This window comes from Cololabis saira, chromosome 5 (genome assembly GCF_033807715.1).
Source record: "Cololabis saira isolate AMF1-May2022 chromosome 5, fColSai1.1, whole genome shotgun sequence".
Classification (NCBI taxonomy): domain Eukaryota; kingdom Metazoa; phylum Chordata; class Actinopteri; order Beloniformes; family Belonidae; genus Cololabis; species Cololabis saira.
This window is the reverse complement of record NC_084591.1, coordinates 32,133,758-32,161,126: the sequence shown is the minus strand read 5'-3', so window position 1 is coordinate 32,161,126 and position 27,369 is coordinate 32,133,758. Positions and strand designations below refer to the sequence as shown.

At 45.4% G+C, this 27,369-nt stretch overlaps 3 protein-coding genes across 8 annotated transcripts in view; 2 read left to right on the top strand and 1 right to left on the bottom strand.

The window, feature by feature from the left end:
* ppp6r3 (protein phosphatase 6, regulatory subunit 3) overlaps nucleotides 1-11,476 on the top strand; it is a 42,177-nt gene extending 30,701 nt beyond the window's left edge. For 4 of the 6 annotated variants that reach the window (XM_061721577.1, XM_061721580.1, XM_061721578.1 and 1 more), the window contains 10 exons: nucleotides 678-732; nucleotides 959-1,089; nucleotides 2,203-2,318; nucleotides 3,108-3,312; nucleotides 3,387-3,484; nucleotides 4,823-4,997; nucleotides 7,091-7,108; nucleotides 8,640-8,729; nucleotides 10,035-10,106; nucleotides 10,182-11,476. In XM_061721577.1, coding sequence (XP_061577561.1) covers nucleotides 678-732; nucleotides 959-1,089; nucleotides 2,203-2,318; nucleotides 3,108-3,312; nucleotides 3,387-3,484; nucleotides 4,823-4,997; nucleotides 7,091-7,108; nucleotides 8,640-8,729; nucleotides 10,035-10,106; nucleotides 10,182-10,233 — 1,012 coding nt within the window. In that variant the 3' untranslated portion in view covers nucleotides 10,234-11,476. The remainder of the gene's footprint in view (nucleotides 1-677; nucleotides 733-958; nucleotides 1,090-2,202; nucleotides 2,319-3,107; nucleotides 3,313-3,386; nucleotides 3,485-4,822; nucleotides 4,998-7,090; nucleotides 7,109-8,639; nucleotides 8,730-10,034; nucleotides 10,107-10,181) is intronic. The other 2 variants (XM_061721581.1, XM_061721579.1) reach the window with 2 other exon arrangements.
* Nucleotides 11,477-13,239: 1,763 nt separating this feature from the next.
* On the top strand, nucleotides 13,240-17,671 carry tmem170a (transmembrane protein 170A). The gene is made up of 3 exons (XM_061721582.1): nucleotides 13,240-13,433; nucleotides 14,509-14,679; nucleotides 16,280-17,671. Exons 1-3 carry the CDS (start codon nucleotides 13,328-13,330, stop codon nucleotides 16,408-16,410), a joined length of 408 nt encoding a protein of 135 aa, XP_061577566.1. The 5' UTR covers nucleotides 13,240-13,327; the 3' UTR covers nucleotides 16,411-17,671.
* A 1,378-nt stretch (nucleotides 17,672-19,049) lies between these two features.
* On the bottom strand, nucleotides 19,050-22,830 carry LOC133444086 (cytochrome c oxidase subunit 8B, mitochondrial). The gene is made up of 2 exons (XM_061721575.1): nucleotides 22,542-22,830; nucleotides 19,050-19,230 (listed from the first exon to the last, which is right to left on the bottom strand). Exons 1-2 carry the CDS (start codon nucleotides 22,647-22,649, stop codon nucleotides 19,135-19,137), a joined length of 204 nt encoding a protein of 67 aa, XP_061577559.1. The 5' UTR covers nucleotides 22,650-22,830; the 3' UTR covers nucleotides 19,050-19,134.
* Nucleotides 22,831-27,369: the final 4,539 nt, after the last annotated feature.

Genomic DNA, 27,369 nt, shown 5'->3' with positions numbered 1-27,369 from the left:
ATTTTTGTACCAGACGGATAATCAGGATGGCTGCTCAGACTAATCACATCTTAAAAATGATGAGTCGATCATTGATTTACATGGGGTAAATCAATATAAATGTGTTTAATTTCATAACCGTTTCTTTATAAAACAATTTACTCTCTCAAATCTACAGTATACAATGAGTATTTATGCATTCATGACCACTAAAGCCGCGGTTTTCCCTGCGCCGTGACTGTAGTCATACAACTGTGGAACGTGGCTCTATGGTGATTTTTGTGCTGGAACAAGTTTGTAGTTCGACTCCGTGAAGTAGCAACGTCAGCACGGCATCATCATCACACAGCGTCAGATTAAAGCACAGCATGAAACATTTATACGGCCCGGTGCTCGCCCACTCCGTCATGTGACCTCCATATAGTGACGCTCATGTTTCCATTATAAAATCACATTCTGTGATATTGCGACATTATTGCAAATGAAATGAATGGTTGAGCCCTGCGTTATAGCCAACAAACATAATCAGAAGGTTCTTCCGATCTGACGGGAAGCTACATTTATGTGGATGTAGTAAAGCTGCGGTGCGTTTGTAAAGATAGTGGGGGGTTCCTGCTCTGTTGAAGATGAAGTGTCTGCTTTTACATGGATGCCTAACGATCTAACTGAACTAATCTCTGTTCTCTTTAACGTTGCAGTATTCCCTTTGATAGAATATCAGACATCAATTTTTCACTGAATACAAATGACAGCGTAAGTACTCTGAATGTTGATCTTATTGTTTATGTGATGGGAGAAGTGTTTATGTCCTGATCTTACTCATGATGATAATGCAGAGGCACAGATATAAACTCTCTTTGAGGGGTGTAGAGAAGGATCAGACACAGATGTCTACAAACATGAATGCTTCACTTGGTGGTGTTCTGCTTGTCGTTGCTTTAAACTGTTTCTGACCACATGGTGTCCGTCTGTCCTCCAGGCTAATATAGCTTTGTTTGAGGCTCGCTGTAAGGAGAAAATCCAGCAGTTTGAAGATGCTGGTTCAGATGAGGAGGACATCTGGGACGAGAAAGACGTCACCTTCACTCCAGATGCTCAGAGACGCCCCAGGTGATTCTTGATGGATCATTTACTAGTAAAAAATTAACAGAAGCTGATTTAACACATGACGGTTTTCATATTTTACCTAACTTGCATCACATGACCATAGCACACATGCCTAAATACACATTGTGTACACGACAATGTGGGGAGGCTGCTGGCTTGGTCCTCCTCTGTCCCTGCCACCTCCTCGGCCTCCGCTGCCTCATCGGCCCTCCTCTCAACTTTCTACAAGTGAAAGAGGAACAACTTAAAAAAAGAAAAAAGCAGCAAATATTATTACCACCCGTTTTCAGACCATAGTAGAAAAGTTTTGGATGAGTCTGAAATAATATGTGGGATGAACCTCACCACAGTATTGGCAAGTATTCAGTGTCAAGTGAACAAGATGTTTAAAGTGCTTCCAGGAATAATGGTGCTGATATTTAGAGCCTCTTTAATTTTAGCAGGTTCTCCACTCTCACCATCCTAAAATTCGGCTTTTAACTCTAAAGATCTTTGCATCAGATTATTGGAAAATTTGCTTCAGTTTTAGTGTCTTATTACAACACAAGTTGTCTCCAAGATCTTCCCAGAGACCAGAATATGACCCCCGATCAATAATTACATAATAGGCTTATGGTTCCATAGTAATGGTCCCTCATAGCAGAAGACCCATCCTCCAGATCTACAGGTAGATCTTTTAGCCACTACAAGTAAACCTGCACTCTGAGAACAGGGAACTCTGTTAGAAACACGAGGACCTGTGACCTGGAGATGTGAAAACTGTTTCTACTGTGGTTAGAAACATCCAGGGACCATGACCTCTGAGGGTGAACATGCTTCTGTAATAAACTAGACCTCTCTGAAATTGACCGTATTGTGTTCTCACAGTTCCTCTTAGTGGTTTTATGTGTAGTTGATGGTAGTCCCTCGTGTCCAGATCCAGCTGAGCCACCTCAGCAAGCCTTGTCCATTAATGGAAGTGTCATTTGGACAAATGTTGGCGTGCTTCAGTGCTTGTCTGAAACTGCCCGGTGTGGTCGTGGCGTCCACTCTCTCTCCTGCCTGAGCTTGTATGTTCCAGCTGAACTCTGCAGCAGGAAGAGATGACTGAGTTGTGAATCTGTTTGTCCGCTTCAGGAGTTCAGGCAGCACAGACAGTGAGGAGAGTACAGACTCCGAGGAGGAGGACACGAAGAGAGACCCGTTCGAAGCCCCCAACAGTAACACAGACGACAGGATGGAAGTGGACACAGGTTGGTGATAAAGATCATCCAGAAGATTTCTTGTTCTCTATCTTTCACTGATGGGTTACTCCATCCGTTATTTATGGGACGGTCGCTAGGGCTGGGCGATATATCAAGATTTTAATATATATCGATATATTTTCAAACGCTATATGGTACAAGACAATATCGTTTATATCTAAATAGCTTTTTTTTTTTTTAAATAATGATTTTGATATAGCTTATTTTGTGACAAATTGACTTGAATGTTTTATTTGAGATTTGCACAAATGTTTTGTTATTTGCACAATTGTCAACCTCAGTGGAAAAGTCTGCCTGTTACTGTCTACATTGTATTAATTGCACAGTGTATTTTAATTTAATTGTTATGCAGGAAAGGGATATTTGTTTTATTTTATTCAAGAAGCATTTTTATTCTATATATGCAGGCAGTTTATTTTTATTTAATTTGTTTCCTACATTTTGATATTGTGCAGACCTCTGTTAATAAAGGAACCTGTGTGACATTTGACACGAGGCATTGTATTAAAACTGACTGTTTTTTTAAGGGTTTGCCTCAGAAAAAAATGAAGCTGACAGAGCTGCTATGCTATAATGCTTTGAGGGAAACCCCAATTAAGGCACAGAAAAAATATTGAAATATATCGAGTATCGCCATTCAGCTAGAAAATATCAAGATATGACTTTTGGTCCATATCGGCCAGTCCTAACGGTCGCACTGGCTCACTCAGGGTGGTGTACGTGAGGTTAGAAATGGGACTCATTTCTCATCTTGTGATGCTGATATCTTGTCTGAAGGGCCGGTGTGGACGGCCAGCTTCGATGACATCCCCATGGACACGGGGTCATCCACAGCACCGCCCTCCACCAACCCCCCAGCATCACCGCCTTCCCCCCCCTCCTCCTCCACAAAAGTCGTCCCTGATGCAGAGTGGAACTCGACTCCTCCTCCGTCCAGCCCTGAATCCAACTGGGCGGACTTCTCCAGCTTCTCTCCTGTCAGGTAGGTGACTTTGAGCAGCTGTGGACCCATTTTCATGTTTTAATAGTTCTTCATCAGTAACTTCTGCCTTTTAGTCCCAAAGACCCTCTGAGGTGCAACTCTCCTGTTGCTATGGACACCGGCGCGGAGACGGTAGACCCTCTGGGGGTGAACGCACCAGCACAGCCTGAGGGTAAGATGTTTTCACGGTATACTTCACCTGCTTTTTAACAGTACCACTTCTGACCACACGGGGGCTTTCATGCAGAAACCCCTGCTGTGAAAAACAACCAAGTGCACCTCTTGTGGGACAAAGTGGTATCACAAGATGTGCCGAACCGTCCACACTTATTAACGCAATCAGTGGCTCGGTCAGAATGTGGTCAGAGGTGGCCCTGCTCCAGGCGGCGGCGGCACTACTGCGTCACAAAGATTATCAGTATTTCTGAACAGCCATTAGAAAGAGAGACATCTCCAGAAAGCCCGAGGGTTTTGCCATAAGCAGAACTCTGGAAGACACCTCTTCGCCTGGTTGAGGTGTCCAGGTGAGGGGGAGGGTGTAAGGACACATCTTTTATTTTTTATTTTATTTTATTAGTTTGCACACAATAAAGTAACACAATCAAAATAGTAAAACAAATGTGACAGGAGAGGTCAAAAAGCCAACAGGCTTGCAGCGGACCTCCCCTCAATTTAGGAAGTAAAACAGTAATTTAAAAAAAAAACAAAAACAAAAAAACACAACAAGACGAAAACAAAAAACAAAGAAGGTTAGACTACATAATTACAGATCATCAACACACACACACACAAAAACCTAAAAACTGATGGAGAAAAAAGAAAAAACAAAAAGAAGAAAAAAAACAAAAAGAAGAAAAACAACAAAAAAAAATCAACAAAAAACAGACAAACAGACAAAGAAAACTTTTTTAAATGTGAATGAAATGAGATGATGAATTTCTTTTAAAAATCTCTAGAGAAACAGCTTTTGATAATGTGAGATTTGGAGTTCCATATCTGTTACCACGATATCTGAGGGAAAACTGGCCGTGTTTAGTTTTATAAAAAGGGAGATGAAGATGATTGACCTGTCTAGTATTATATGAATGTATTTGAGAATTATATTTGAAAAAAAATACTAAACGATAGTGGTAAAGAAAAAGGCAAAAACACATGTTTGTATAAAAACACACATATCTGATGAATATTTATATACTGTAAGAATTTTGAGTTTTCTAAACAAAGGAGTAGAGGATTCCGTAGAGTTGGAAAAAGTTGCCAGTCTTACAAATCGTTTTTGCATTAAATAAAGTTGATGAAGACTGGAAGGGCGTCTCTCAGTTCCAGCTACAGCAGGTTTGAACTTTGAACACCCATCTGTTACTGGTCTGGAGAACTGGACTGGGAGGTGGAGGCTGGGACTTTGAGAACCTGGACAAAGTAACTTCAGTTAGCTTGTGTCTACAGAGGATGATGGTTTGGGTAGACGGACGTCTCAGAGCGGATATCTGCTCTTTGTGCCACCTTTCAGAGTGCGACGGCTGGTTGGACTCCAGCGTGGCTCCTCCCGCTTCCCCCAAGGCCTGTGAGAGGTCGAGCACGGAGGAGGAGCAGCGGAGCATCACGGAGACGGTCATCAACGGCTCCATGAAAGAAACCGTCAGTCTCACCGTTGACGCCAAGACCGAGACCGCCGTTTTCAAGAGGTTCGCCGCTCACATCCACACACGTCTCTTCTTTTCATAGATCCCTGATGTCCCGGAGGCTTTAACATGATCTACTTTCATTTCTTCTTCAAAATTTGAACTTAACCCTTTTTTCCACCTGACAAATACGTGTATGTGTGTTAAAGCAGCGCGTGGTGGCTGGTCACATTTTGTGTATCTGTAAGGGCATATTTCACTGTTTCTAAGTGGGTTTGTGTGTCTCGGCTGCTGTGGACGGCAATCACAGCCCTCTCGTTATGTTCATTCGTACTATGAAGTCAGGATTTCCCAGTTCCAACCAGGATTTCTAACTGGAAGTCCTCCAAGGTCAGACTTGGAATTCAGTCAGCTGTTCGCCGAGCTCTCCACCAGAATCCTCCGATTCTCCAAACCGAGGCTGCTGCGACCGCTTTCTACTGCAGATCAGACAAACCAGAAGCCCGCCGCGCTCACAAAGAACGCAGGGATGTCCGATACCGCCGCTGTTCTCTGGACGGGTCAAAACCACCGCGTGCAGCTACAAACAATTAACGTAAACCCCTCTGGCAGAGCAACACCAGAACTCCTGGTTTGCAGATATGGGCTCAGCAGTCTGGGAGGATGTTCATTCACATCTTTTACTTCAACAGAAACAGCAGCTGGTCCTTCTGGCCTTGTGAAATATACAAAGTGGGAAGAACTGATTCTACCTTTCAGGACAGGAAGTTTGTGATGTCTGCGCAGGTGGTTGCTACTAATGTGGCTTCTTCCGGACACAGCCAGACCGAAGATTGAACATCTGGAATAGGGCTGAATGGTTTTTGAAAATAATCTAATTGCGATTTTTTTTTTTTCCTCAATATTGCGATTTTTAATATGCAATTTTTTTTTTTTTTTTCAAGGTCCTGTTCTCATGTATTTTTTCAACTACACAAGCAATGAATCAGTCTGTTTTATAATAAACAATGTCAGATTTATTTAAAGCACAGATTACAACAATAAAGAAAACAAATCTGTGGCTTTACCTCTTTAACACGTCTACACACGTCTGTACACACGAGTGTTATGGGTCGTTCTCTCTGAACCCAATCACACGACACCAAACCGGGTTAAACTTTAGCCAAAACGAGGTGTAGTTTAATAGAAAATCACAGGGAGAAAAAAACCACCAGCAAACTAACGAAGCTCAGTTAACAAAACGAACCAGCAATGAACAACTGGCAGCCCCGCTCTTTAAGCTCTCCTGATGAGCTGACGAGCTGCAGGTTCAGGCTCACAGCGACTCCACTGTCCGCCGACGCCCGGCTCGTGCTCGTCGCCACGCCCACTCCGCGCTCATATTTCCTCCGCAGCTGCTCCCAGCGCGAGGCCGGCCGAGCCCTAACACTGAGGCCATGGTAGATTTAGGCCTGCAGAAGGGAGAAGGGTTCAACACAAGGACAGAGCTCCCACAGTGAAGCACGGTGGTGAGAGCTTCATGCTGTGGGCGGTTCTGGCCTTTCCTGACTTCTAGGATGAAACTCTCCATTGATCATCTTGCCGTCAGGTTCAGAGACGTGTGATTGATCAGAAAGAGCAGTCGTACCAGGCATCTCCAGAGAACCTCCTGCTTCCACAAGCATCAGTGTCATCTGCTGATTGGTCCTTGAAATGCCAGTGTCAGATCAACCATGATCCACACGTGTAGTCAGCCCCATCCCCGCCGCACCAGATCGCTGTGGCAACGTTACTGGCAGTTACGTCTCTGATGGTTCAGGGGGGTGAGCGGTAACGGCAGCGTGCAGATGATGGATGATCGATGCCTCAGACATCTGAATGAACATCTTCCAGACGGCTGACCTGATCATTTTCACCAGGTTTTGTTTTTTTTCGCGTCCCAGTAGACGTTTTATTAATGAAACTGTCAGTAACGAGCAGCCGCGGCGTCGTACAGCCGTCAGAAACCTCGGGGTTCATGCTCCTCCGAGTCCTTGGGAGGTTGTAGAGCTGTGTGTCTTGCTGTCGTCCTGTTGATTGACATGTGTGTGTCTGAGTTAACGACTGTGATGACCAGAGACTCAGTCTGAGCTTCCCCTCTCTCTCTTGCTGTGCGTTGTGGGTGTGGTCTTCTTCAGAGTGTTGAAATCTTATCGGTATGTACAGCCAATCAGAGACCAGCCTGCAGCCGTGATGTAGTCTTGTTGTCACGTCAACCACCAACTTTTCTTTCCCAGTTTTGATCTTTGGTTTCAGCTGTCTCTTTTTACTCATCGCCTTCATTCTGCATGTTTCTCTCAACGCTGTTGTCCGGGTGCACATTTTCTTCTGTCTCTTCAGTCGGCTTGTATCTGATCAGCTGAGGCCAACACACCAAATCATCATCATTGTTTACACTTCAGATTCACTCTAGGAATATTTTATACCTGTAATTTACACTCAAACACCTCCTTTGGGCTTCATCCACCAGCTCCACCTAAATACTGTGACTTCCGGGGGTTAAAAGGGTATCAACCAGAGCCCCATCTGGGCTGCAAGCGGGCCAAGACTTGGGTTACAGATGGACAAATGACACGGGTCCATGTAGTTTCTGTGTTACGCAACGTAATGGACGAACATGGAGGCCAGATATATGTGGTCCATGAGGGATGGAAGTGGGCGAAGAGGGGGGAGAATAGTGTTGCTGCCGCATTTATAACAAGAACATGAACCAACTGGTCTTAAAGTCCAGGTAAACCCCGTCCACATGGACCATCACAGGTAGGACCAACCGCGGGAGCTCTAGAGAACCCACTTCATTGTTCTACGTGTTTAACCTTCAGTACCGTGTGTGGATAAAGCAAGGATCATTCAAGCCGCTTTAATCGTGTGAACCAGGACACGCTCGGCTCCAGACCGCTGCTGGGAAACTCCTCTGGTTGAAGGGATTCACGCTTTTACAGACGTTTTATAAAAGCAGTTCTGTGTTTTGGTTCCTGAAAAACCTCAATGACTAAATGTACCAAAGCTGTGTGAACATTCCTCTTCATAGCCTGTAAACCCTCTCTGGACAACAGGAGCACCAGCCTGGGTCCAGTAGCTGCTGAGACGCTCTAGGGTTTGGGTTTCTGGGGGGTTCAGGTCCGAGCTACATGAATCCAGACAGATATGAGATCCAAAAGAGGAAGACTGAGTCGTATTTCTCCTCCGTTCCATCTTCATTATCCCGATAATATTTATTAATATTCACCCTTTAGTTGCTGAGATAAATTAGACTCGTTGTTTTAGAGCAGAGTCTCTAAATCGGGGCCTCACCTTTGTGGATGCTGCTCCCAGGGTCAGGGTTAACCCTAACCTCAGGTGTCCTGTCGGGGTGTGAACGGATCTTTGTGCTTCGCTCCTGTCGGGTCCTCATCAACATTCTTGGTGGTTCTGTGACAAAGCAAAGCTGGTACCATCAATTCTGGTCCAGTCGGACATTGGGGCTGTCCCTGAGCAGTAACGTGGCCAACAGTCCAGACGGTTGACTTCTCCATCCGCTCCACATCTGGATGTTCTCCTCTAGAGTCCCCAGTTTCCCTCCATTTCCATCCTTTGTTTTCTTCACTCCAGCATGCATCTGTTTCACTCCTCACGTGTTCTGAGTGTTTTTGTTGGAGGGCGTGCGCATCCCTCGCTAATGTGCACGTGTACACCTGTGTGTTCCAGTGATGAAGAAAGTTGCTCGGGCAGAAACCAGGTGGAGACCGGAGACCAAACCAGCACCACCTCCACTGCAGCCTGCAGCACCAAAACAGGGTCAGAACCACGCTCACGCCCCAGCTGTAACCGGCAAATCACACCGAGGCCCAACATGGGTTTATGTTAACAGGAACTTCATTGTTAGTGGTCCAGGTACTGGTCCCTGTTGGATTGGTAAAATATCAGAGCGGCAAAAACTAAACCTGGGTCTGTTTGACTGGTTCCATCTGACCTGGGTCCTTCAGGTCCCAGCAATCCTGAATGACCTTTAAAATTCAGTTTTCTGATTAGAATCTTGTGGCACTTTTCCACTAGTACCTGCTCGGCTCTACTCAACTCGGCCTAGTTTCCTTTTCATAACAATTCACACCTGCAGCAGAATTAGGCGGGTTGGAGTGAAGCTGCTGTGACGTATTTGATCGTGTGATCTAAACGAAGAAGACAACAATACTATGTAGAACCTGGAGGAGATGATAGATGTGCTGCTGGGTCTGTGGCTTGTGTTTGATATCAAGTTAAAAAATGAGAGTGAGAGAAGCTTCAAGCGCCGAGCCTTTTTAATTTTTTTAGTTTGTCTCGGCGCTGCTGAAAAGTCAGCTGGAGCCGTGAGCAGCTATGAAGTGACAGAGCTCCTGGCTCTGGTCGTTCCTTATCTCCCGTCTAGATCCCTTTTTAATTCTCTCCTCAGCACCAGGTTTATGAACATCTGCACCTCAGAGTTGGAACATTAAACTGATTTTTGCTGCCATTGCCTGTTGCATAAAATTAACAAGAAGCCGTCAGAGTCGCTCTTTCACTGATGTCACATCCTGACTCAGACGTCTGACTCCAACCCCCCGACCAATCGGTGGCCTGTAGTGTGATGATGTCAGATACAGCCGACTCAGCCACTTAGAACCTCGGCAGAATAGATACAGAAAAGTATCTACTCGGCATGTTAGACCCCTAGTGGAAAAGCGCCAAACCGAGGCGAATCGAGTCGGGCTGAGTAGATACTAGTGGAAAAGTGCCTTTAGTAAACAATCGTGGTTTAAATTAAATTGTTTACAGAACTGAAAGTAAACTCTTACTTTCTCCACCGTTGACCCGTCTAACTGACCCGGTCCAGATAAAAATGTGAACCACAGTTGTGGCTCGTCAACGCTGAAGACCAACGGCGGTTAAAGTCTCTTTGACGTCTCCGGGGACAATATTTGTTGGATGTTACAGTCCAACATTTCCAGCGACTCTGCTCGTTGTTCCTCGGCCTCGTGAAAGGAGCCTGTTCAGCCTGGTAGCCGGAGACACTGGCTGTAGGTCCGGTTTTGAAGACTTGTCTGCGTCCCTGGTGTCTGTGTTTAACGGCTGCTGTTCTGTCCGCAGTGACAAGTGCCGGCCCCCGGCAGAGCTGCCCAACGGGCCCCTGAAGGAGCCGTCGTCCCCAGACGAGCCCAAGTAAGTGTCTGAACCCGGTCTGAAGATCTGAGCTGCTGAGCCCGTCCCGGTGTCTGACCTCCTTCTGCTCCCCAGGGCGGACCGGAGTCCCGTGACCTCAGAACCAGCGCCCAACGGGCCGGTGTGAGGCGGAGCCCCGGCCACATCCTCCAGCCCGTTCTGCCCCAGGGCTCGGCCCCCGGCGCCCCCAGAGAGGCCGGCGCTCAGCTGAACCAACCACACGCCCCACCAGGACCAGCAATACTCCGTTGGCTCGTCAGCGACCCAGACAGACGTGAACCGAGACAGACTCACACTTCCAGAATAATCTCAGCTTTTGTTTCTGTTCTCCGAGCTGATGAGACCCATCTGACACTCAAATCAAACAGTAATGTTGCTATAGTTAGAGAAATGATTGTATGAATAAAATATTTTATAAAAACAAACATGTACCGCTGGTTTACAGACAAGCAGGGAGGTGAGTGGTGACCGGTGCCCACACCGGACCCGGAGCTCAACACGGCACCGCTCATCTCTCTGAGTCTGGGCTCGAGTTCCAGAGTCGTCTTTGACGGTCGACCGGTTTCTGCGGAGCAGCGGACGCCGGCCCCCGTTTCCCCCGTGTTTGTTTTGTAGCTGCACTCTTCCAGGTCGAGAGGTTTCCTCAGTCCTCGTCCTGCAGACGCTGCTTGTCCTCACCTGTCCAGGAGAATAGCCGGTTGGCTCGAGCAGAGCGCCCCCTGGTGGACCCCTATGGGACTCGCTCCTTTAATTCATTAGTTTCAAAGTTTTTAAAATGATTACGAAGCATTTTACCAGCCAGTCGGGTCACAAAGTGGTTAAATTAGTCATCACAGCAGTTGACCAGCGTCCAAGTATGTTGGGTTTAATCTTCAACAGTTTGTGAACCAACACACCGCCTCAGGAACCCCCGCTGCGTGTTACCTGTCCCGCTGGCAGTGAACGCATCGCTGCAGCCTTGGCTACAACACGGTGGTGATTCACCGAAGGTCATTGAACGCATCGCTGCAGCAGTGGCCGTTTCTCCACGTGCGTACTTCTGAAACATCTGCAGCCACGGCAACGCTCCACTTCTCAAGTCTTCATCGCATCAACGCTGGGCTCGCTCCTTGGATCTGGGCTGGATCCGTTATTGAGGAAGCGTCCAGCGGACACCGAGAGGCAACCATCTAACTTGCAGGATCGGACCCTAGTGGTCGCTAGAGGAGCTGCAAGGGGACTTAGACGTCAGATGTCGGCATGTGCGGGAAACAAAGTTATAACTTCATTGTTCAACATCATTTAGTGATAAGATCTTTTCATGCAAGTTTATGGTTGTTATAATTTAATATTGTGGTAAAATTATAAATATAAAACCTATTTTAAAAGTTCTCTCCAACGTTTGCAAAGTTTTTATGTTTTCACTTCCTCCAAAGTTTACAATGTGGTCGATGGACAAAAGCATCATGTCCAGCCGTGTCCACGAGCCGTGCTCGGCATCTGCAGCGCGGGTTTAAACCTCAATGTCTTCTGTGACCACCACGTCCACTGATGGTCCAGCTTCAGAACATGGGTCCGGACTGGTACCTGGAATTGGGAAACGGCTGTGGTGGTGATTTACTGGATGTCAGTAAATCCAGATCCACATCAGACTGGCCGTCGGCCCCTCTGAATCATGGGTAGCTTTTTTCCAGCTGAGCCACTATGGTGTTGAAGAAGCCACTGCTGCTCCAGGTGGATCTCAGAGAGGTCATGCGAGTGTTTCCAATCGACCTGGAGCTCAGATCAAGCATTCAACACTCATCCAGAGCCTCCCAGGACGGATGTGTTAGCAGACCGACGTCAAAATCGGAGAAATACAAAGAACACGAGCGCCGTCTCAGATCCTGCAGACCTCAGAGCATGACATGAAGACTAAACCCAACATTTCAGCAGAAGCACCTCAGACCCACGCAGGTGGGAGGGATGACGGTTTGAAGTTACTGACTGGACCATGAACTCTGCAGACCAGTGTTGTGGCAGATGTGAGGCTGTAGCTGGGTCATGTGACAGGAAAATATCCCAAACGCAGCAGATCTACCTCAGAATGAAGAAAAATCAAGAATTAATATGGGGGTATTTTACTGTCTTTAATCAACAGCGTTAGTCTGTTTTCATTGTCACATTTTGTTCTCTCGCTCATGTGAAACACCTGGAGCGCAGCGGGTTCGATGTGAGGAATAAACTCCTGAAGGCTCTCAAACTTTACTTTTATTTGGGACCTGATATGAGTACCCAGTAATCTTACTCCTTGATACTCCCTCTCACACATGATCAGAACGTTTAACTAGATCAGGGGTCTGCAACCTGTATTATCAAATGAGCCATTTTGCCCCCACTTCTACAGAACAAAATATTGTCAGGGGCCGCAAGAAATAAGAGATTTTAAAATTTTTCATCTTTTATTTATTTTAGCTGTTACAACCACTAAATATAACGATAGTGCAGTGTGCATTTGTAGGCGCACTTTGAAATAATTTGTGAACTGTAGGCCTATTTCAGTCTATATTTGTGTAAAAGTCAAATAAACTTCCCCACTTTAAAACATTTAGCTGCATTTTAGCAGCTTTAAAAATAAATATAGAAATTAGAAAGTTATTTTAAAATTAGACTCAACTCAAACTCCAAGATAACTGCCCAACAAGATAAACTAACTAAAAATGAATTCAGAAATATTTATTTATGTTCTGGTTTTTTTTTAAAGGCCAAAGGGAGCCGCTACAATGAGGAGCCGCAGGTTGCAGACCCTTGAACTAGATGAAAGCTAAAATATAAATGAGATTAGATCAGATTAGATTGTCCTTTATTTCTCCCTCAATGGGGAAATTTGCTTTGTGCAGCAGCTGCACACTCAACACACACATGCAGGGAAAGGGTAAAAAAAAAAAAAGTATAAAGTATATATTTACGAAATATAAACAGTATATACATTGGACTGAAAAATAAAAAGTAATGCAGTACGAAATAAATGGGATGAAGAGAGAAAAGGAAGATGTTTCAGTAAAGTTCCCTGGCAGGTTCTCCAGGTTAACACCAGGTAAGTCTCCATGTTCTCCAGCGGGGGGCGCTAGAGCGCTAAAGCACCTCCGGCGGAAACAGCGCAGAAGAAGAAAGTGGGCGGGGCGCTGGTTTCTGCTGCGTCATCGTCGTCGGGAAGAGCTCTCGCGGATTCACGTCTTATTGGACTCTAGTGGGGGAGAGACATGCGGGGCAACGACACGTTCGTGCAGCACATCCTGGGGCTGAACCTGGTCCCCAGGAAAAACGCCACGTTCCGCGGGAACGACACGGCGCTGGACGGCTTTTCAGGTGAGCTGAGCCGGGCCGGTGATGACGCGGGGGGCCGGGTCACGTGACCGCGGGACCATGTGACCCCTCAAAACAACACCTGTCCGGGGTTTGACCATTCTGCTGCTCTGCCAAAAAATGCTCCCTAATGGTTTTCTACCTTTGTAGAGCTACAATTTTACTGTGTTTTACTCCCTAGCCCACTTCCTTTTCCCCTAAGTGGTCCTTGACTCTTGCCAGGCCGTCATTGTAAATAAGAATGTTCTTAATGACCTGCCTGGATAAATAAAGGCCAATGACTGAATTAATATCAAATAAAGCGATAGAATTGTATTTTTTTCTCTCTTTATAGTATAATGTTCACAAAGTGTAATGCAATTCATGTCATGGGTAGTGTATTTTGAAGGATCAAATACTCAACATCCCATATTATCAATTTTACATCGAGCAAGACATCATGGACCTGCCAATCAAACTTTGAAAATCCACTGAACCACAAAGTAGCATTTCTCTGCAGGGAGCAAGGATTGGCAGAACACCGGTCCAGGTGGAGGACAGGTCTGTTGGGTCCGTTCTTTTCTGGGCTCCGTAGCGGGTTCTAGTTGTACTTAAGGAGCTTGAGGCCGGATTGAGGCAGAATTTATGAAAAGAATCAAGAAAAAAATTCGTATACATTTTAAGTTTTCTAGTAATAATGTCAGATGAAGCGTTCCAAACCAAAAGAATGAGCCCTCTAGTGTATCTCTCCGTTGCCTTGAACAGGCTGTGTGCTGCAAAATGTGCTGCAATTCGGGCCCAAATTTATTTTTTAAATACCACCTTTACAGGCACCAGGGACACGGTAACAGTCACCTAGACGTAACAGGCACCAGTTCTTGGCAGGTCAGTCAGTGCCTCTCTGGTTGTACCAGGAACCGTCCAGGTGTTCCAGCTGAAGACTATTACAGGCTTCACCTGAGCTGCTCCATACAACTACATGATTCACACCCGCTTAAATCTAGTTTCCTGTTCAGATGGAAACCTCAAATCCTCCACTGGTGAGTCCACGTGCACCCCTCTCTCTGTGCACGTCTGATTGTGTGTGTTGTGTCTGCAGAGATGTGGTACGGCATCTTCATGTGGGCCGCGGTCTCCTCCCTGGTCTTCCACCTGCCCGCTGCCCTCCTCTCTCTCGCTACGCTGCGCCAGCACAAGACGGCCCGTTTCATGCCCATCGCCATCCTTCTGATGGCCGTGCTGGGACCAGTATGCGGGGGGGTCCTCACAAGTAAGTTTCATCGGCATAATGGTTGAAAATATTATTTTAGTTCAGTTCAGTTGTTGACTCCTCCATGTATCTATCCGTCAAATAATCCATTGACCGCCTCAGCATTAAGAGTACTAAGCTTTTAGGTGCAGTTAGATCTCTTCATGTCTTATACTATCTTAGCATTTCACTCCCATTTTTTATATAGCTCTCCCATTTAGCCCACAGCATGTGTCTCATTCGAAGATTTCCTCTGATTTTATGCGTTAATTGCTCCATTTCTTTTACTTGTTCCATTAAGTCTCGCCATTTCTCTAAAACCGGACTTAATTTCTGAAGCCAGTTTTTTGTTATCATATTCTTAAAATTCTTATAAGGTACTTATCCTCAGTTTTAACTGTCTCTTTTCGGCATTTTCCCTAACAAAGCAAACTCATAATCGATATTTAAGTCCAATTTAAAAATACAACAGATTTCTTTACAAATACTTGACCAATACGTTTTCAAAATAGGACAGGACCGGAATATGTGACTATAATCAGCATGGTTTTCACCACAATCCCGCCAACATTTTGATGATGCTGATTGGATGACTGGAAAAAATGGTCTTTTATTCTTTTAAGACACAAAATACAAAACAATGCTGTGCGTTTTCCCTATTGTTACAGTTTGTAATGCTTTATAACTGTAAGTTTTAAAGAGAAAGCCAGGCCAACCGTTTTTCACAAACTGAACTAAAAGTAAATGTCAGGTTTGCATTATGCATCTTCAGTTTCATACAAGTAAAAATATTTTGCCACAAACTGAATAGTTTCTCTCATGTATGACTTGACTTTTTTCTTTTCCAGAAATTTAACAACTAAAATTAAATACATTAATAAAAGTAAATAAATAAACTATGAAAAGTCCCAAACTCCAAATGCAACATGACTGTTATTGATCTTCTGCCAGAGCTCAGAGCTTCACCTGCTCCAGCCTGAGGCCGTAAGGTGAACCCCGTTATCGTTTCATCCCTCCCACCTTTGGGGATGACACAATCTTTACATCATAAAAAAGATTGATCATGCTCACCTTATAAGTAAAAGTTCGGAGCTCAAAACCCTGCAAGAGTCCCGTGATCGGACCGCAAAACGGCACTAGTTTCTTCTGAGCGTAGTCAGATTTTGGTCCGCGGGTCGAGGTGCGGTCGTCACGTGATCCCGCTGCACCAATAGGATGGTACTAGTAAACACAATATATTAATATTAATAACCCAATATCGCACTACAGTTTGTCACCTCCACGACACGTATCGCAACTTTTTTTGTATCACAAAATTTCGTGGCACGATATATTGTTACACTCCTACTTTTAACCGTGTCTGTTACTCTTACCTATCTGTTACTTTTGTCATTTACCCATGTCTTTTACCTGTGTCTTTTACCCGTGCCTGTTACATGTGTCTTTTATCCATGTCTGTGACTGCTACCTGTGTCTGTTACCTGCGTCTTTTAACGGTGTCTGTGACCCGTGTCTGTGACTGTTACCTGTGTCTTTTCCCTGCGTCTTTGGTGGTCAACCACATCTGTGACTGTTACTTTTTTCCTTGCTGGTAACTTCTCTGTGGTTTTACCCGTCTCAGGTGCAGCTATCGCTGGAGTGTACAAGGCAGCAGGGAAGACGATGATTCCACTGGAAGCTCTGGTGTTGGGAGTGGGACAGTCTTTCTGTGTCCTCGTCATCTCCTTCCTCCGGATCCTCGCCACCCTTTAGCAGTCCTGTGGGCCTCTCGCTGCTGCAGCTCTGTGGACAGAACCTGAGTTTAACTCAGAAGAGAGAGGACTCGGTGGATCCAAGCCCCAGGACCTGGACCGGTCCAGGACATGCTGCCTTTCTGCATCACTCAAACAGGCTGTGAAGTGTGTGTGTGGGTGTTTGTGTGTGTGTGTGTTCAAGATGCAAGAAAGCTGTGCTGGTGTGTGTGTGAGCGCCCCCTGCAGGCTGTCCTCACTGCAACACACAGCCCAAGACACGGCTTGTTGTTGCCATGGTTACAGGTCAGCAGCCATGTGACATAACTCCCTCAGGTGTGTATGTGCGTGTGTGTGTGTGTGTGTGTGTGTGTGTGTGTGTGTGTGTGTGGGGCTGATACTGTTAAACAGACAGTTTTATGCAGATTTTCTCTCTGAGGCCTTACCATCAGTCCCAGTTCCCACACTGGTTTCTGTTCCAGATCTGGAGCTTCTGTGGAGCTGAAATCTGGTTCGGAAGTTCCCATCTGTGTTCTCAGTCTCTGCTATTGTTCCTCTCTGGTTCTTCTCAGAGGGGTTTCTGGTCAGAGTGGAGACCTCCTTGTACCTACAGGAAGAACTCACTTCCAACAGGCCACAAACTGGAGCTCTGTGGTCAGAAGACTATGTTCTGGACCCGAGTGGACTAAGAGGTGAGACTGAGCCCTCACAAGGTTTCACCTCATCTCATCTGGTCAGGTAAACACTCCTGAAGTCACTGGACCCCAAAACCATGAGACATAGAGGGTCAGATAGAACTGGACTCATGCACCTCCATGGGCATGTAGACGGGTGCAAATGTTTTAAAAGGTCACAAATGTTTAACAGTTGTGTCAAATGTGCGGTTGTGAGAAACTCGTCACTTTAGGAGCGGTTTTACGGTGGACCAAAGTTTTAGTTCTGGATCGCTCACAAATCTTTGATTTTTGCTCGATTTCAACTTCTGTTTCACTTTCATGAGGGGACAATTATTTCCCTCTTTTAAATATTTTTGGGGTAATTTATTTTCTGAAATAATGAAAAAAATCTTCATTAAAAATATAATTGGTGTAAACTTCTGAATGTTTGTTTTGTCTATTTTTAATTTGGCTCTTTATTTTTTTTGGATCTCAGTTTTTACAAATTAAACATTTTTCTTTGAAAATCTTTTGATCAGCTTTTGTACTGTAACCTTTTGTCTAAAAATATGTTCTCATTAGATAACAAAATGTTTTTGATGAGTTTTAATTGTTTTATTTTTTACATTCTAGTCCTTTTGTAAATGTTTTCTGACTCATTTTGTTTTTAAAATGTCTAACAGTTTTTCTTTCAAATAAAAGTTTGGAAAAAAATTGTAAATGATTTCGTTACAAGAAATTAGCTGATGTATTTACATTTTTATTTTAAATTATTTACATTTTTTTTCTGAATGAACAACTGTCAGTTTTATTGAGTTTTCTTGTTTTACAGGGAGCTAATGGAGGGAGGCTAACACTGGAGAGACGTGGTCTCTTGTTGATTCCTGTCAGCAGTTATCTAGTCTACAATATACAAACGCCTGAATTAATCTTTCCACATCACTCTGGGAGAGGATGTTCCTAATCTTTGTGATATTACAGAGATGGAAAAACTTTGTTTTTTACAAACCTGATTTAATATGCTGTTTAAACGACAAATCCTGGTCGAAATAACTTCAATAAAACAAAGCAAACAAACAGAATGTCCAACGGGGGGGGGGGGGGGGCCAGGTCCGGACCTACTGCCCTGCAACCCCATTCCAGATAAATGAAAGTCAGATGAGGTGGATGGATGGGTGATTCCTACTTTTTATTATCAGGGATGGTTTTTTTCCCCCAATTTCAGGCACATCAATATCACTTTTACGAGTTCCAGGGGGGCAAACGTGCCGATGTCACATGTAACGCTGGCCTGTATGCCCCGTACTCCAACCAAACCAACGTCATCAAACCGCCGTTGTTGGGATCATCTCAGGTGGGAGGAGTCGACAGAACAACCCCGGTGAGGAAGTGGACACCATAACGTTTCACATGGCGTTAATGAAAGCTGAAAAAGAATTGAAAAGGAAGAACTACCTATTGCAAATAACTAGTTTTGGCTGAAATGGTGATGAACCCAGGTGTGGGCCTTGTGGGCGGACTTTGGACCGTTACATCCTGAGATCATTGTTCTGGTCATGTTGACCGTCATCCAGACGTTGGATTTTTCTGTGATGTTTTTGTAAGGATTCTTCCAACAGAACCGTGACCAGGCGTGTGACGGGTTAGGGGTCGTGACCCTGTGGAAGGTGGTGGGCGGGAACGACTCTTTTACTGTTCAAAACGTGCTACATGAATTAGTTTGATCTGAAATACTGCCGTTACGCCCCATCCCCTACACAAACACCAACACATCGGGAGTCTTTAGCGACACCTCAGAGAGGTAAACTTTAAACTTTCTAACCCGCCACAAAACAGTTCCATCTTTAAAATGAAAGGAAAGATGCTTCAAGAACTTTTTCAATAACTCAATGTTTTCAAACAGGAAGTTTGCTTCTGACCCAGAAAAAGCTAAATGTTTCTAGTTAAAAAGATAACATTGATGTGGATCATGGAACGGTTGCTAGTTCAGACATGAAAGCACGTGTTTATTGGTGAAGTTGTTTATTATCAAAGCTCAGCAGTGCATCAGTCTAATCCGATGAGGAAGGACAGCCCGTCATCTTCATCATCTACTTGTGGTGCTTGTACTCCTCCAGGTGAATCAGAACCCAGCCGGAGGGGCCCATGATGGTCACGAACATGACGGACATTGCGATAGCTTGCTCCTGCAGACACAGAACAGCACGGGTCACATGACCGTCACATGACTAAAATCATCCAAAGTATGTAAACTTTATCAGCGTCACAGTTGCAGAAAAACAACGTGTTTACGCTGAGAACATCAACTATGACGGGGGTCAGCAACCCTCTTTAGCGCCGCCCTAGTGGCTCCCTGGAGCTTTTTCAAAAATGTTTGACCTTTTTTTCTTTTTTTTATTATTTTTTTTCTTTTTTCTTCATTTTTTCCTTTTTTCTCTTTTTTACAGAGCCCCTCTGGTGACATTTGAAAAAAATAAAATAATGCGTGGCCACGCATTAATAACGCGTGGCCACGAGATAATCAATACGTGGCCACGCATTATGTATCTCGTGCCCACGCATTATTTTACTCGTGGATGGCGTTATAACTTACTGTCTGGACTTCGTGGATGCAACTTCCTTGGTGGGATGGTTATTCATCATTAATAACTGTAATTATAGTCTATTTATATTGAAGAGCAACAGTATTGTCATGGTGAGTGTAGTAATAACATGTGACATTTGAAAAAAAAAAAAAAAATGCGTGGCCACGCATTGATTATCTCGTGGCCACGCATTAATTATCTCGTGGCCACGAGATATTAATGCGTGGCCACGCATTATTTAATTTTTTTCAAATGTCACCAGAGGGGCGCCAGATCCAGGACTGTACCGCAGCAGTCTCAGGCATGACCGGTCAGCGCTATCCTACATTCTGGGTCACTGGTTACTTTGTCATCTTGAGTTGCTCCTCTTTCATCTGGGACCAAACGTTGAAGTCGTTGAACAGTTCTGGCATCACTCTAATCTTTCTGCTCGTCTTCAAGGTTTCAATTGGGCTGGTACCATCCTGTGGATCTGTTTACCCTCCCAGTCAGAGCAGTTAGAGCGTCCAGTCAGATGGCTCTTGTAGTTGCAGACGGAGGAACAGAGGTGACCGGGCCTCTCCAGGACCTGGTTCTGTTCTATGGAACAAGGGAGATCATCTGCATCTAAATCTGCTGAAAACCTTTTTTATCTGGAAGTCTTCAGCTTCCTGGTTTCATTATTTGTAGTTGGGTCTTCTTCGTAGCGACTTTAGTCAATCTCCGTTGTTCTTAAATGTGCTGTACACTTGATGTTGACCTTATGTAGACTCTCAGTCCTCCAGGTGATGGTGCTCCTCAGAGTCTTGAATCAAGGCATTTTGAGTTCTTCTTCTTGGTTCTTGAAGATGTAACTGCTTCCATCTACAAGGTCCAGAAGGTAATTTGGTGCTGTTGAGGTTAGATGGACAACCTGCCGGGGCTCCCGGGGATCCTTGGTCTGTAGGCGGGTTTAGTGATCCCTCCATCCATTTGGAGCCTGATTTCATTTGTTATAAAAGTCTCTGAATGTGTTAGTTCCTTTCAAACAGGACGGTTCTGGGTTTGCTGGTACCGGTGAGATCTTCAGGGTGTTCTAGCGCCCCATGTGGAGCAGTTGCTGAGCTGTGGGTGTTTGCACAATAACATATCTCAGGAACCACGGTGGACCTGGATGATTGACAGCTCTGCTGAACCTTCACAGCCAGAATCAACGGACCGGTTCTGAACTAACTTCAGGAATCCTGAAACACCCCAAAGACGCAGCTTTGGATGTTGTTCTGGGGTCTTTTGTGACTCTTGGATAAGTCGTCGCTGCTCTTGGGGTAATTTTGGTCGGCCAGCCACTTCTGGGAAGGAGGGAACGTTCACCACTGTTCCATGTTTTCGCCATTCGTGGATAACGTCTCTCACTGTGGTTCGCTGGAGTCCCATAGCTTTAGAAATGGCTTTGTAACCTTTTCCAGACTGATAGATCTCAATTACTTTGTTTGTCATTTGTTCCTGAATTTCTTTGGATTGCAGCATGATGTCTAGCTTTTTTTCTTTTGGTCTACTGCACTTTGTCAGGCAGGTCCTATTTAAGTGATTTCTTGATTTAAAAGAGGTGTGGCAGTAATCAGTGGATGGAGAAATTGAATTCACTTTTCCAAAGATTTTTTTTTAAAGATTTTTTTTCTTTGTGGCTGTAGTGACCCTTTATTCAGGTTGCAAACAGGAAGGGGGTAGAGAGAGAGAATGGAGATGACATGCAGCAATAGTTCCCAGGCCAGGATTCCAACCTGCGACCGCTGCAGGAGGACTGTAGCCTCAGTATATGAGTCGCTTGCTTAACCCACTGCGCCACTGAGCGGCCCAGGCTTTCCAAAGATTTGATAAACCACAGTTAATTTATGTTTTAATGGGTGGGGGGGGGGGGGGGGGGGGCCTTTTTGCACAGAGCGATGTAAGTTTTTTCCCCCCTTAATAATAAAACCTTCATTTAAAAACTACATTTTGTGTTTACACTGCATTTGTGACAAATATTATTACTTTGTCTAATATTTAAATTTGTTTGATGATCTGAAACATTTAAGTGTGACAAACATGCAAAAAAATAAGAAATCAGGAAGGGGGCAAACACTTTTTCACACAACTGTAAATGCCGTTAGAGGAGGTTCTGTTTGGACCTCAGGCCAGGACATAAATGTGGACCCATTAAAAATTCGACAGGACATGAGAACCAGGACCAGGAACACTTCTGTGCGTCTGACACCCGCGTGACCGTCCCTGCGGACACTCCGCTCCTCTCAAGGTCGCCCTGGTCACCTGCTGGACGCGCGTCCCCGCCATGCTGGACTCCTGCAGCCGCGTGCACGCCCCCAGCACGCGCAGCAGTTTTATTTAGTGCGGCCGAGCTGCGTACGTGTTGGAGTTTGGCGGAACAATGGCGAGACTGATAGTGGGCTATAAATGATCTGCTGTACTATTTTCATAAGGTAATAACAGGTAAAGTGATAAAGTTTTTGATAAAGTTGTAAAGCTTGCTGATATATTTTTTTTTATTTTTACTTTCAAGCAAAATTGAAATAGAAACAAGGGGTAGTTTTTTACTTCCTCCTACTCCTTTTCGGGCATGAAGGTTTATTTCCCTTTGATTTTGTCTAATGACTGTTTATTTATATTATTTTTTTGTTGTTTTGTATGCTCAAAATAAAGATTTCAATCAAATCAATCAAATCTGATGCGTCACAGAATAAATCAATAAACCCTGAATCATATTTATAATTGAAGAAGGGGTAAAGGTGGAAAAATAAAGTCAGACGCAGTTGAGTGAAACTCAGCAGAAGTGTGCGTCATGTCAGGCTCGGGTGCGCGCAGACACCTGCTGAGAGCACCCACGGGTGCTGCTCACGCACCTGCAGCCCTGGGTGCTGCGGAGCCCCCAGGGAGCCCCGGCGGGACCGGAGACTTACCCCTGCAGAGATGTGGTGTTTGGCCGGTTTGGAGGACAGCTGGGCCGCGGGGACCAGGCGGGTCCGCAGGGCGCGCGTCAACAGGCGGGACACGGCTGGCAGAGACATGAGGACGGTCCTGGTGGTTCTGGTGCTGGTTCTGGTGCTGGTGCTGGTTCTGGAACAGTTGGAGGGTCAAGGACGGATCTGGTCCCAGGGGCTGGTCGTGGACGGAGACACTTTCGGTTTTTTATCAGCTCAGGCAGCTTGTGAACGCGCGCGTAACTCTGCGTTGATATAAAAGTGTGCGTGTGTGTCACTATCAGTCACTGTGAGGAACGTGGGGGCCGTGTCCTGCCCTGACCCCTCCCTCCCTGAACCACCGCCAAACACCTCCCTGGAGCTGGAACTGAACCAGAAACTGAACCAGCGTCCAGCTGCGGCCTCAGCTCTGCTCCCTGACGCCGTTTGACAGTTCCTAGACAGTGGCGTCAATTCAGTCAGGTTAAGAGTCACAGAACTTAACTACAGTATCAATCAACATGCCCAGCAAATACTCATCACAGAGGTCTGCTATGTAGCTTATCTGTGTGGTCAAGAAAATTGGAACTTTTTCAAATGCGGTCTCACTCACATCCTGGCAACGTAACTATGAACACTACACTTTAACAACGTGTTGATCAATTCAGTCACTGCGCCTTTACGCAATACACATCCGTTTTCTGCACCATGGACAGCAAGCGGCAGTTAGAGAGCAGAAAAAGCGTATCTGACAAACGCAATTTAACTCATTCTGTTCACTTCATTCACTATGTCAGTGCAACAATATCACGTGACTAACAGTCTCTCCCGCTTTCCCTACCTGGTCCTTCTCCCTCCACTGCTGGGGCAACATTGGACCCATTTGGCTTCTTTTTTAGAAAAAAAATTGCGGGTTTGCCTGAATCCTTTTCATTTTTGTAAGTTAGTAACACTGCAAAGCCCGCAAAAAAAGATATTGACCTATCGACCACTGTCGTCAGGGACGCTGGGACATCACATTTCAAGATATTTACATTTTCCCCTGAAGCCAAGGTGTGGCAGCTGCCATACCCTGCCATACCCAATTGATGCCCCTGCTCCTATGGTTTAGGTCTTCCTGTATTGGTTATAACCTCTGCTGCAACCACATCAAAAACCACTTTGCCAACAACACGTCAGTGTTCCTTTATCAATGAGACGAAGCAGTTCCTGGAGAAATCCTGGTGATCTTGCTGCTACAGCGACTCCTGCATCTTCTGTACTGCTTCAAATTCTGAGATGAATTCAATTTTATTTATATAGCGTCTAATACAACAGAAGTTGTGTCTAGGGGATCTCCAGAGACCAGAGAAAATTGTCCCGCGATCAATTATTACATAAACATAAACAGTGGCAGGTAAAAACTCCCCTTTAGGATGGAAGGAACCTTGATCAGGACCTGGATCATAAGGGGGGACCCTCCTGCTGAAGACCAGCTGGGCAGAGCAGGAAAAGAGAGATCAGACAGAGAGAATGAAGAGCAGAGAAAGGAGAGACACAGACACAATGGCTAACTGGTGCACTACAGAAATGACTATATAAGCAGATGTAGACAGCAGAGGTCCGGGGGGGGGGCTGCAGGTCAGGATGTCAGCAGGCATCTACCGCACATCCATACAGACTGGTGGAAGCAGCATTGGGATGATCAGAGGGGGAGACTGCAGCTCCTGAAGCTCTGGTCTGCAAACATGCACAGAAGATAAAAGAAAAAGAGGTGGCAGACCAGCACAACAAACTACAAGAACAATGGAGAACAATTATGGTGATGAGATACTTCTAATTAATAACTGAGAAAGGGTGATGGACACCACTCAGTGGATCATGTTGGTGTCCCCCTGCAGCGTAGACCTAGCAGCATATCTAGGATGAAGCTCTGTTTCAGACGAGCTGCTCTAGTCTGGTCCTGCAGCTGCAGCTATGACTACTGGCCCTAAGTAGTCATGGCTCCGGGAAACGTGGCCCTCCCATGGGCATGTGTGGTGAGGCAGAGTGTTTGGGACCAAACACAATAAACTTTGTTTGATCAGAATTTAGAAGTAAAAAGTGAGTGGACATCTTTGATGTCCCTAAGACATGCCTGAAGTTTAGCTAATGGTTCTGTTTCATGTGGCATCATAGACGAATACAGCTGTGTATCATCAGAATAGCAATGAACATTGATGCTGTGCTTCTGGATTATACTTCCCAAAGGCTGCATGTATAAACGGAACAACTTTGACCCTAGCACTGAACCGTGCGGGACACCATAGCAGACACTCGTCAGTTCTGAAGAAACCTTGTGAACATGAACAAACTGTGTAAATTATATGAGCATATATTTTGTTTTCCAATCTTGTGTTTCTATTGTATTTATTTTATTTTTTACCTTATGTGTGCTGACTGTTGTTGTATTAGCTGCTGTAGACTGAATTTCCCAACGGGATCAATAAAATTGAGTCTAAGTCTATCAATTTTTATTGCTATGCTGATGATAGTAGTCATAGCTGCAGCTGCAGGACCAGACTAGAGCAGCTGGTCTGAACCAGAGCTTCATCCTAGATATGCTGCTATTGAGCTACACTGAAGGGAACACCAACATGATGCACTGACCTGCAGCCCCCTCTCTGACCCCCTCAGTGTCTGTAATCCACCAACTAACAGGTATCAGTCACATGTACATAGAACTAGTTCTCCAGTTAACAGATCATCTACTCTGTTCATGTTCTGGATCTCTGGAAAGCGTCTAGAGACAACATCTGTTGTATTAGACGCTATATAAATAAAATTGAATTGAATTGAATTGAATTACTCTTTTGTACCTTTGACAATATATCTGTGTCTCTCCTCTCTTCTTCATCCTCTCTTCTTCATCCTCTCTTTTCTATCTCTTTTCCTGCTCTACCCGGCTGGTCTTCAGCAGGAGGGCCCCCCCCCCCCCTTATGATCCAGGTCCTGCTCAAGGTTTCTTCCTCCTCCTAAAGGGGAGTTTTTACCTGCTGTTTATGTAATAATTGATCAGGGGTCATGTTCTGGTCTCTGGAAAGATCCTGGAGACAACTTGGGCTGTAATAAACGTAGAATGTATATAACACTGAATTGAGTTGCATCATATCTTAAGGAAGCTTGTCCTTCAGCATCTGCAGCCAGATGTTGAGTATCTTCAGTCAGGAGGTCCCCCAGATCACTACTGAAGACCCTTCCTCCCTACAGCAATCAACCTCTACAATGACTCTTTCAAGAGACTTAAAGGAGACCTATTATGAAAAACACGTTTTTTTCTTGTTTTAACATATATAAAGTGGTCTCCCCTCACCCTGCCAGCACAGGGGAGACAAAATACCATGAAATTCTGCAGGGTCTCTGACCCCCGCCGGACAGAGTCCCCCAGTGTCACGTGGTTTTTTTTTTAGCCATTCTGAATCTGCGCCTAGGGTGACGTCACCATAGGCGCAGAGGTTCGGCACCCACTGCTGAAACCACGCCCACAACCAGCTCTCTACGGAGCTGGAGCGGTCCTTCCTTGAGCCAGTCGGACGCAGCGCCGCGGATCCGGGTTAAATCATCCAGGTTCCCGGGTGGTTTGGGAGCTGGGTCCTCGGGGGTCTGTCCCAGGTCGGACCAGCTTCGCGCTCCGAGATTTTCAGGCAAATCTGTCGGTTTGATCCCCGGTAACGGGCGATGCGCCGCGGATGCGCAGCGGAGCGGATGCGCTCCGGAGCGGATCTGTGCGCCCGCCGTGGAGTTGCAGCGCCCTTCGCGCAGCAACCGCCGGGCAGATCCGGCTGAAATTCCGCTGGTCGGTCCCCGGGAGTCCCTGCTACCAGTCCAGGCGGGTTCCTGCGGTCCCGGCCGGTCGGAACCGGTCAGATTCCCCCGTTAAAGCCGCGGTGATGCGCGCTCCTCCAGCAGCGCTGCTCCCGGGCGCCCGGCGTGGCTCCGGGGCCAGCGTTCAGCATCCGCCGGGCAGATCCGGCTTAAATAGTGCATAAATGTTATATACAACTCATATTTTATTTTTTTAACAATAAAGTTTCCATTTGTGAAAATTCAGTGTTGTGATAATTTACAGGCTCGGGCTGCTGCTTATGTAGAAAAAACAAGCTTTAGATTGTTTTTAAGACATTCAAGGCCTGTTTAAAATATACATTAAATGCCATAATAGGTCTCCTTTAAATCATGGAACAATTCATTTTCCTTTGGTTAAAACGGTAAAATATTTTTGAATTTTGAATACCGGATACTTATAGAGCAAAAAACTCTGATCCTGGATGAGCCATGTTTCCTGAATACACAACACTTCTAGATGATCTTCAAAGACAGAATCTCTTAGATTCGTCCTCATTTCCTGTGAAACAAACAAATTTAATGTGGTTTTCTGCAGTTACTGCAGGTCTGTTGTATCCTGCAAGGAGCTGTTTCAAGTGTTCAGGCTCAGATCCTGATTGGTTCTGATAAGTTCTGTTTAGACCTTGGTTCTGGTCTAGTAGCCCCTCAGGTTCTGTGTTCAGTCAGACGGGATTTCCTTCCCTCCACGTCAGCGTCCGGGTTGCCCGGAGTGGTTGGAGGAGGCCCAAGTACAACAATGCAGTTAGCATTAAACTCAACCAGAAGTGCTACAGTGGTTGAATAAAACAAGACACGGCCAGGCAGAAAACAATGTTTGACTTGACATGGAGAATAAACACCAACCCTGTCCAGGGACGGGCAGCACCAAAGGGAAGGACACTAGAACATGTATTGAGTTGGGATGGGTAACGTTCAGGCTGTTGTGAGAACATACGAGCTGGAGAAGCCCATTACTGTAAATAGG

What these genes read in the sequence shown, in the direction of transcription:
- tmem170a (XM_061721582.1), top strand. Translation starts at nt 13,328, where the DNA reads ATGCGGGGCAACGACACGTTCGTGCAGCACATCCTGGGGCTGAACCTG. An exon ending in GGCGCTGGACGGCTTTTCAG is followed by an intron (nt 13,434 to 14,508) that starts GTGAGCTGAGCC and finishes TTGTGTCTGCAG; the next exon opens with AGATGTGGTACGGCATCTTC. An exon ending in ATGCGGGGGGGTCCTCACAA is followed by an intron (nt 14,680 to 16,279) that starts GTAAGTTTCATC and finishes TACCCGTCTCAG; the next exon opens with GTGCAGCTATCGCTGGAGTG.
- LOC133444086 (XM_061721575.1), bottom strand. Translation starts at nt 22,649, where the DNA reads ATGTCTCTGCCAGCCGTGTCCCGCCTGTTGACGCGCGCCCTGCGGACC. An exon ending in AACACCACATCTCTGCAGGG is followed by an intron (nt 19,231 to 22,541) that starts GTAAGTCTCCGG and finishes CTGTGTCTGCAG; the next exon opens with GAGCAAGCTATCGCAATGTC.